Consider the following 10,355-nt stretch of genomic DNA (forward strand, 5'->3'; position numbering starts at 1 on the left):
GGCAAGACCTCATCTCTACAATAAATCAAAATGAGCCGGGCGTGGTAGCACGCACCTGTATTTCCAGCTACTTGGAAGGCTGAGGCGGAAGGATCGCCGGAGCCCGCCAGGTCGAGGTTGCGGTGGCTGGGAGCGGCCACTGCACTCCAGTCTGGGCAACAGAGTGAGACTCCAACTCAAAAATAAATAAATAAATAAGTATCCCAAGTACTGTGGTAAAGGCAGGTCGAGGCTGCGGTGGCTGGGAGCGGCCACTGCACTCCAGTCTGAGTGACAGAGTGAGTCTCCAACTCAAAAATAAATAAATAAATAAATAGGTATCCCAAGTACTGTGGTGAAGGTGGTAGCAGAACCTCTGGTCACACTCCGAAAAACATGCTCCCAGACAGTGGTTCTCAAAGTGCTGCCCCCAGACCAGCAACACCAGAGTCACCTAGAAACATGCCAGAAACCCTGAGGTGAAACCCAGCAATCTGATCTGATGAGCCTCAAGATGATTGATTCATGTTAGTCTGTGAACCACAAGCCTAAGAAAAGGCACAATTTCAAATCAGAAGAGGGAGAAGGTTCTTCCAGCTCCTGTGGACTAGTCTTCAGCTCCCATTCATTCCACTAGCTCCTGTTGAGAGGCAGTACATGTTGGCCCTGCAGGAACAAGGGGAAGAAGGCCCCAGAGACCCAAGAAGGAAGACAGGGACCATGGCTTCCTCTTTCTTTATTGGACACTGTAGATGTCACGCAGGTCTAAAAGTTACACTGTTAAATAATTATTTAAAAACTGACCAGGATTAAGGCCCTGGTCCAGAGCTCCAAATCAGAAGCAAAAAGGAATGGGGGTGGTGGGCTGGGGGGTATTCCTCCAACATCACCAAAACCCAGAAAATGAGGATCCTAAGCTCCTTCACAGGCCAAATCCAGGGCTTGGGCCCTCAGGCTAACCCTCAGGTGCCTCTGGCTGCATCACACTCAGGGTAAGGTAACCAGCAAGGGGCTGGAGGGAACAGCCAACCGAGTCCAGACACGGATGAACGTAACTGGAAGGACAGGAAACGGACAGGTACTGTCCAGTTGTAGATAAGAGTGCAGCTAAGGCAGGTTGAGGGGCAGGGGAGAGGCCAGGGGAGCAGTATTGCAGCAATGCAGGAGTGTCGCCCCAGGGTCCCGTCCTGAGCAGCTGGTCAGGGTAGCAGCTGTTAGTCCCCAGTTGGAGCTCCTGACCTGAGCCCAGGCAGACGGCTCACACATTGTGGGTCCTCTTGGTGAGCTGGGGCTCCTCATCCACCAGCTTGGACTTGAGGTGCTCCTTGTAGGCCAGGATGTCTCCAGGCCACTTGGTGATTGTCTGCTTCTCACAGACCCAAATTTCCTGTGCAACCTAGAAGGCAAACCCTAGACTTAGATCTGGCTAGCCACTGGCCCTATCCCTGCCCAACAAACTCTTCTGAGGGGCTTCTAGAAAGAAAACTCCATCATCTCCCTGTCCCATGTCCCCAACCCATATCCAGCTCACCCTTTCACTACCTCTAAGTTCCTTGGGATGGTCTAACCCAAGAGTACCATAACCAGCAGGTTTTGGAACCTTCTAAGCCAGGAATGGCTGTGTCACTCCTGTGGCTAGTTCCCTAGCAGGGTCTAGACCTGTTCAGAGGCTTCACTCCCAGCTTTTCTCCATCTCCTATCTTCTCCAAAGCTTCAGAGAAATGACCAGCAGCTTTTTTCCCAATGACTGTGGCAGCCCTCTGTCTAATCCAGATCCTTCTTAGAAAGACTACTTTTGGACTGAAGAATCTTGGGACAGTAATAAAACTACCCTGTTCTCTACCTAACTCTCTTCTTCCCCATTTAGGCCAACAATGCCAAGTTGGTTAACATTCCCAAATAGCTACTGAAGAAATGTAGTATTTCACTTGTTTTTCTAGGTAGCCTCAAAAGCCATAAGACTGGATCCTCACCACCCACCTAGACCTGAGCCCCTTCTCTTAATTCAGTAAGCAGGTATTGCACACCATTCATGTGCCATGACTATGTGCCACCCAACCTTCTTTCTAGATACTCTGCTGTGCCTCGCCCCCTGGCCAGGGCCTCACCTGCTGAATGAGTCTGAAGTCATGGCTGACTAACATCATACCACCCTCAAACTCATTGATGGCATCAGCCAGTGCGTCGATGGTCTCAATATCCAAGTGATTGGTGGGCTCGTCCAGGAAGAGCATGTGGGGGTTCTGCCAGGCCAGCCAAGCCAGACACACTCGACACTTTTGTCCATCCGACAGGTTCCGGATTGGACTCACCTGAGTGGAATCATGGCATACAAATAACAGGATGTTACCCTTACCACACAGCACAACTCACCTCTCCCCCATTTCTCCCTAGCTCCTTCATTAGTACTGCCATTTTACAATAAGTAAAGCTAAGAAAGACACAAGATCACATTACGAGATAGTGGCATGGCCACTAGTCTCTTGAGACCTGAAGGGGACACATCTGGAAACCCGAAGCTTTGCCATTACCAAGCCCATACCTCTTGCTCTCTTGGCACTCAAATCTCAAGGAGCTGGAACAATCCAGCCGATCCTGAATCCAGGAATTTGTTTTGTTTTTTGTTTTTTTTGAGTCAGAGTCTCACTCTGTGCCCAGCCTGGAGTGCAGCGGCACGCTCATGGTCATTGCAGCCTTGACCTGCTGGGCTAAGGTGATCCTTCCGCCTCAGCCTTCCAAGTAGTTGGAACTACAGGCATGCACCACCATGCTCAGCTAACTTTTTTGTTAACTGTAGAGACGAGGTCTCACCGTGTTGCCCAAGTGGGTCTCAAACCCTTGGACTCAGGCAATCCTCTCACCACCTCCCAAAGTGCTGGGATTATAGGTGTGAGCCACTGTATCTGGCTCAGGGAATTTGTTTTCTAAGTAGCAAGTTTCTTGGCCCTCAAGCATGTGAAAGGGCATGTCAGAGACTGACACACTATCCTTGCCCCTCCATAATAAGGCCTAAATGCTCCATGACACAATAGTCTAGAGTAAAGGAAAGGTAGTGGGCTCTCTTAGGGGCTAGAATCAAATGGAGGAGACTTTGGGATAGCTTCCACACCTGGCGGCCAGGACACTGTGGAGTTCCCCTCACAGCCTCCTTCACTGACCTGTTGTTTTCCAGTGAGACCATATCGCCCAATGATCTTCCTCATTTCCTCCTTTTCCTTGATCTCTGGGTAACACTTCATCATGTACTCCAAAGGTGAGAGATCTAAGTCCAGCTGCTCTTGTAAATGCTACAGGAAAAATGGAACCCACCCAGGGGTGACTGGTATCACATTTCAAAAGGAGCCCTAATGGGTAACTAATTCTACCATAGGCACACGTTTAGGATTCAAGGAAAAGCAGGTAGGAACTGCCTAAGGTGGAATTCCTGGGGATGGGGTGGGTGGCTGGAACTTAACCAGATGCAGCTCCTTCCCAAGTCATAGGCAAGTCATTTGTCCCCAACCCCAGGCCTGTACCTGATGGTAACGTCCTATCTTGACATGAGAGTGTTTTCGGATCATCCCGTCTGTAGGTAGTAGCTAGAAAGAAAAGCAAGTAGAAACATAAGCATGAAAAAAGGAAACCCAATCAGAAACAATGGCAGAGCAGACATGTTCACAAAGAATAAGACTCAGGTGGCCATTGCCTTACTAGACTCTGGCATGGTGCGCGCACACGCTCATTTGCTTTCTCACGCTTTCTCATGATCTCTCGTTCACTCTTTCTCTCTCTTGTTCTAATTTACTTTTTAAATAAACTCTGTTTTCTAATCTAAAAAAAAAAGACTCACGTGACTTCCCAAAGAATCTACATCACCACAAAGGAAAAAAACAACAAAAAAACACCAGAATCTACATCACCGACTCAGGCTGCTATTCTGGCCACACTAAAAATAGCATAATAGGCTGGACCCGGTGGCTCACGCCTATAATCCCACCACTTTGGGAGGCCAAGGTGAGAGGACTGCCTGAGCCCATGGGTTCAAGACCAACCTGGGCAACTTGGTGAGACCCATCTCCACAATAAATCAAAAAATTAGCCAAGCATTGTGGTGCGTGCCTGTAGTTCCAACTACTTGGAAGGCTGAGGCAGAAGGATCACCTGAGCCCAGCAGATCGAGGCTGTAGTGGCCGGGAGCGTGCCACTGCATTCCAGCCTGGGCACAAGTGAGACTCCAACTCGAAAAAATAAATAAATAAAAATAAAAATAGCATAATTATTTGCCTCCACCCCATTTTTTGTGAGTTAGTGATGGTGGTCATATTGGTGATGGATTAAATCAATAGATAAATAGCAAGGCACGGTGGTTTATGCCTGTAATCCCAGCACTTTGGGAGGCAGAGGCGAGAGGATTGCCTGAACCCACGGGTTCGAGACCAGCCTAAGCAACCTGACCAGACCTCATCTCTACAATAAATCAAAAATTAGCCGGGTGTGGTGGGGCGTGCCTAAAGTGGAAGAATAACCTAAGCCCAGCAGGTTGAGGATGCGGTGACCATGAGTGTGTCACTGCACTCCAGCCTGGGCAACAGAGACCCTGACTCAATAAATAAATATCCGACTCAATAAATAAATAAACGAACAAATAAATATTTGCAAAACGAAAATTGTAATGAGCACCTGATACCACCACTGTTCAAAAATCATCACAAATGTGGTGGGCTCACTGAGCATTACACCACGTCATTTGCCACATGCATTGAAATGGTTATCATATACTTTTTTTTTTTTTTTTGAGTTGGAGTCTCGCTCTGTCGCCCAGACTGGAGTGCAGTGGCCGCTCCCGGCCACCGCAGCCTCGCCTGCTGGGCTCCAGCGATCCTTCCACCTCAGCCTTCCGAGTAGCCGGAATTACAGGCATGCACTACCATGCCCGGCTGATTTTTTGATTTATTGTAGAGATGAGGTCTCGCTGCCCAGGCGGGTCTCGAACCCGCGGGCTCAGGCAATCCACTCACCTCAGCCTCCCAAAGGCGCGGGATTACAGGCTGAGCCACCGAGCCCGGCCATCATATACTTTATAAATTTTTATTTTACAATAATTTATGATCACTTATTCATCTTCCAACCCATTTATTCTTCTAGTGTAGGGTCATGGGTGGCCAGATCCTATCTCGGCAGCCACAGTGCAAGGAGGGACCCAACCCTGGGCAAGAAGCCATTCAACTAAAGGACGAACTCACACACATACCTACACTCACTCAGACTGGCACCATTTAGACATGCCAATTAATCTGACAATTAACGATGGGCACAGCTTTGGGATATGGGAGGAAACTGGAGTACCCAGAACCCATGCAGACATGGGGAAAAAATGCAAACACCACACAGACAGTGGCCCTGGCTGGGAATCGATTTTTTTTTTCCTTATCAACGTTATAACAAAATGGTACTGAAAGCAATGACATTATTTGATAACCTGTTGTATCTCTAAATGCACAGATGTTCCTATATTCTAAATACTCTGATTTGAAACAGAAGAATGCTCCGACACTTACATGTATTCTCTCTTAGACTCCTCCCCAACCCACCCCCACCCTGGCTCAGCACTGCCTACCCTGATATTCCTTCTCGCTCACCTGGTGCCCCATCCCCTCTCCAGAAGACTCACCACCAGGGTACTCAGGCCCTCCAAAAGTAGTGTCCCCTGCATAACTCCCCTCTTCATTAGACATCATAAGCACCTACTCTTGAAAGGAACCACGCCCACCTTGGCATCATACCTCTCCAGTTAGCAGCTTCAGAAGAGTTGACTTCCCTGCTCCATTGGGCCCTACCAGAGCCACTCGTGTGTCAAGGTCAATACCAAATTCGAGATTATTGTAGATGCAAGGCTGAAGTGGGGACGAGAGAGAGACAGACACAAGACTAGAGTATGGATCTACTCTGAGCAGCAGACCAAGTCGGCTGAGTCCCCAGGCACCAATGAGGGAGGTGGGAAAAGTGAAGAGGGGGACAGTGCACTCATAGCAAACCTCACCCATCAATTTCATAGGTTCCACCCATCAACCTCACCAAGCAGTTTTCCTTCCAAGCACACACAAAGAAGGGGTGGTGTGAGTCCTTGGAAGAGGCACCCCCATTGCCACATCTGAAATCTCCCATACCACATGAGCTAGCAGGAGTGGTCAGCACAGAACAGGAGAGGTACCCACCAGCTGACGTTCACCCTATGAAATGCATCCTAGCCCGATGGCCTGAACTTACCCCATCTTTTGTATACTTGAAGCTCACATTTTGCACCATAATGACGGGTGGAGGGATCTTGCCACATGGTGGGAAATAAAATGACAGTGTCTAGGAAAAGGAAAGGGCATTTATCAAGTTGGTTCCATTCTTATCCACCTCACTTCAAGCCACCTAACCCCATCCAATCAGACACCACCTTGTCGCTCACGACCCTCTCTGTCAGTCCTGATGCCATCATTTTCTGTAGCGTCTTCTCCTTGCTCTGGGCCTGTCGGGCCAGCTTCGCACTGCCATGACCAAACCTAGCAATGTAGTTCTAAAAGAGACCAGAAAGGGGGCCTGGATTATGTGCAGGCACTAAACTACTCATCTTCAAGCCAGGGCAAAAAATGATGACTGTTCACCTTCTTCTCAGCCTCCTCTAGCACCTCAACCTCCCCAAATGCCCTCATCCCACCTCCCTGCTGGTTTCAGACTAAAGAATGTGAGCCTGGCCCTGCAGTCTCCCTACCTTCATGTGCGCAATCTGATCCTGCTCCCAGTGAAACCTCTTCATCTGGTTCTCCTCTAGCTCCAGTCGCGTCTTCACATACTGATCGTAATTACCCTGCATGGAAATGTGCCAGGTAAGGCAGACAGCTTTAACATAGGTTTCAATCCTGGCTTCTTGCTCAGAGTTTAGGGGGATGAGGGATGGCACTAACTTCACCCTAGCTCTAAGGTTATGTAATACAAAAAGAGGAAGTGCACTAAAGAGAAAGAGAAGCGTATCCTAATCTTGAATCTGAGGTCTTTCCAATTCTGTGCTCTGGCTCAACCCTACCAGGGCCAGGTTCCAGGGTAAATCCTTAGGTTAGATATCTGTGGCATTGGGAGTAGCCCTGAAACCATGGTCATACAGACAATACGAGGCTCAGAGCCTTCCAACAGCACCTCCCACTCCTCCCCACCCCTACAGGCTGAAGCCCCACAAAGACTACAAGAGCCTGTCTCCAGGTGAGAAAACAGACCAAACAGATTTAGAACCTGATAAACCCTGTACAACTGGACCGCCATGGTTTCCATCTGCAAAAAAACTGGACTCAAATATCCAGCCAACAGGACTAACAAATAAGTTGCAGGATAAATGCACAATGAGATACTATGTAGTCAGTGAAAAGAATGTGGTTGATTTATACATACTCATATGGAAGGCAGTCTAAGATATATGAAATTTAAAAAGCAATCTACAGAATAGAATATTAAGACTGTAATTGTGTAAAAAGATAAAAATATGTGTACATATGAAAATTTCTACAGGCACTTGCAAGTATACAGGAAACTTCTGGAAGGCTATATGATATTAATACTCCTATGGTAAGTATAACTATGAAGAGGATGTCTGTTATTCACTTTAAAAGTGGCCGAGCTTGGTGGCTCAGCCTGTAATCCCAGCCCTTTGGGAGGCCGAGGCGAGTGGATGGCCTGAGTCTGTGGGTTCGAGACCAGCCTGGGCAACTTGGCAAGACCTCATTTCTACAATAAATCAAAAATTAGCCAGGCGTGGTAACGTGCACCTATAGTTCCAGCTACTTGGAAGGCTGAGGTGGAAGGATCACCACAGCCCAGCAGGTTGAGGCTGCGGTGGCCGGGAGCGTGCTACTGCATGCCAGTCTGGGCAACAGAGTGAGACTCCAACTCAAAAAAAAAAATTATATGTTTTTTGAAAAATAAATAAAAGAGCAAGGCACATCAGTAGGCTGTTGAGATCCTGATCCCCATTTTCTAGTGGTCATGGAAGGAAGGAAAATGTGTTAACTCTCATGAACTAGAGTTAAGGAGCCAATCAAGAAGGTGGAGGGGAGCAAGGCCTGCCTGGGCACCATGAAAAGTCAACTTCTTTGCCGTAAGGCAAGCATACACCACATGCACAGGCTGTCAACCCACAGCCTATGGCCTGAAAGCAATGACTTTGGGACTAAAATAAACAGCTACAGGACTTCTTGTCTGTATCTTTTTACAGCAATTGGTAGAAAAGAGCTGCTGGTTAAGTCTACTCTTTTTTTCTAAAGGAGAATTTCAGAGAACTGGTAAGTACAGAGATTACTGTGGCAGAAGTTGAGGCCCACTCACCGTATAATACTTCAGTTTCTTGTTGTGCATGTGAATGATGTTGGTACAGACACCATTCAGAAAATCCTGGGAATGGGAGACGAGGACCAAGATGCGCTTAAAACTGCAAAGCCAAAGAACTAATCAGGGAGGAACTCACAAATGGGACACAGCTGACAACAGGTGAATTGAAAGTAAGGCCCAGAAGACATTCCTCCTTTCCAATCCTAACACCTAAGCACCTTTTAGATGTACTGTCCAATTCAGCAAGCACCTAAGATACCACTGAAAACAAGCTCTCTGTAAGGGTATTTGGATGCTTTACAAAGTGTGCTGAGACAGCCTGAGTTTCCTCAATCTTCTGTTCTGATTTTCAACAAAATGGACCAAAGATGGTAGTAACAGTGATGGTAAAAAGGAACATGTACGTACACAAATACACTCATGAATGTATTCAAAACCGTGGGTGGGGAGAACTGGAACAGATGCAATAAAAAACACAATGCTTTTCTTTGTGAAGAAGCCGGGCTCGGGGGCTCAGCCTGTAATCCTACGCCTTCGGGAGGCTGAGGTGAGTGGACTGCCTGAGCCCACGGGTTCGAGACCCGCCTGGGCAGCAAGACCTCATCTCTACAATAAATCAAAAAATCAGCCGGGCGTGGTAGCGCATGCCTGTAATTCCGGCTACTTGGAAGGCTGAGGCAGAAGGATCGCCGGAGCCTAGCAGTTCGAGGCTGCGGTGGCCAGGAGCAGCCACTGCGCTCCAGTCTGGGCGACAGAGTGAGATTCCAACTTAAAAAATAATAAGAAGAAGAAAAAGAAAGAAGATACTAAATCACTGACCACTATAAGCCTTCTTATAAAGTTGGTACAATATTCCAAGTTTCCAGGACTATGACCATATTGGCCATATTTTCCTTTGTCACTCCATCATCTGATATGGGAGACCCCCTTTATATGATTTATCTAAATACAATTAAGACAACAACATGGTCTGGAGTAAAGATACTGTTCAAATATGAGAAAAACCAAAAAGAATTTAAAAAAAAAAAAACCCCACACATTTCAGACTAGAAAAAAACAATCAACAAAAAGGCCAGCACCTAAGGTGCTCGGCACATGTTCAAGTTAGCCTCCATTCTGGCCTTCCTTCCATTCCTTTTCTTACTGCTCTAACATCAGCAGGGTTTCTGGATATTTATTTTCTTGACTCTCCCTTTGGGATGTGCCCACTCCCATCCGCCACACCCTCTTACGTCTTTAATTCTTCTTCCAACCACACGCAAGCATCTAGGTCCAGGTGGTTGGTGGGCTCATCCAGGAGCAGCATGAAGGGCCGAATAAAGAGGGCTCTGAAAGACAGGAAAGGAGACAGAGGCAGCTCAGCATAATGAATGTGACACAGGAGGGGACTGGCTTGCCTGCTACATGCACTTCTGGTCAGGCCCCTGGCTTGAATCCTGAAATCAAGTCTAGGTTTCAGACCTCAGAAGAAAAGGGAGAACTAGGAGAGAAACCAGAGTTTAAGAGTAAAAAGCAGGGCTCAGGAGCATAGAAATATAGTTTGGAGGTAAGGTTGCAGAAGTACTTATGAGTCTGTGAGTCATACACAAGGCTGGTGACCATGAGAAGACAAAAGGATACAGAGAAAGTAAATTGTTAAAGCAAAAAGAATTCAGGTTAAAACTATCTTGGGGTTGCCAGATGCTAGCAAGGCAAAAAAACATGCTTTTCTTAAACTGGAACCTCAAAATGGGAGAAGCAAGGGACAGACTCTAAGCTCTGGTTCCCAAACCTGCAGTCACATACCTGGGAAGCTTGCTAGACTAAGATTTCCATTCTAGCTGCATAGAAGGAAAGGCTGGGAAATCTGTTTTTGTTTTTTTTTTTTTGAGTTGGAGTCTCACTCTGTCACCCAGACTGGAGTGCAGTGGCCGCTCCCAGTCACCGCAGCCTCGACCTGCTGGGCTCTGGCAATCCTTCCGCCTCGGCCTTCTGAGTAGCCAGAATTATAGGCATGCGCTACCACACCCGGCTGATTTTTTGATTTATTGTAG

At 47.4% G+C, this 10,355-nt stretch overlaps 1 protein-coding gene across 1 annotated transcript in view; it reads right to left on the reverse strand.

The window, feature by feature from the left end:
• ABCF2 (ATP binding cassette subfamily F member 2) overlaps window positions 1-10,355 on the reverse strand; it is a 26,716-nt gene that overhangs the window by 10,170 nt on the left and 6,191 nt on the right. Inside the window, exons 6-15 of the mRNA XM_008072699.2 lie at window positions 9,555-9,650; window positions 8,320-8,422; window positions 6,719-6,814; window positions 6,404-6,523; window positions 6,226-6,315; window positions 5,742-5,852; window positions 3,495-3,557; window positions 3,138-3,266; window positions 2,088-2,291; window positions 1,242-1,375 (exon numbers count right to left, since the gene is read on the reverse strand). Coding sequence (XP_008070890.2) covers window positions 1,242-1,375; window positions 2,088-2,291; window positions 3,138-3,266; window positions 3,495-3,557; window positions 5,742-5,852; window positions 6,226-6,315; window positions 6,404-6,523; window positions 6,719-6,814; window positions 8,320-8,422; window positions 9,555-9,650 — 1,146 coding nt within the window. The remainder of the gene's footprint in view (window positions 1-1,241; window positions 1,376-2,087; window positions 2,292-3,137; window positions 3,267-3,494; window positions 3,558-5,741; window positions 5,853-6,225; window positions 6,316-6,403; window positions 6,524-6,718; window positions 6,815-8,319; window positions 8,423-9,554; window positions 9,651-10,355) is intronic.

Source organism: Carlito syrichta, unplaced genomic scaffold (assembly GCF_000164805.1).
Source record: "Carlito syrichta isolate Samal-C Ts95f unplaced genomic scaffold, Tarsius_syrichta-2.0.1 Scaffold315400, whole genome shotgun sequence".
Lineage (NCBI taxonomy): Eukaryota > Metazoa > Chordata > Mammalia > Primates > Tarsiidae > Carlito > Carlito syrichta.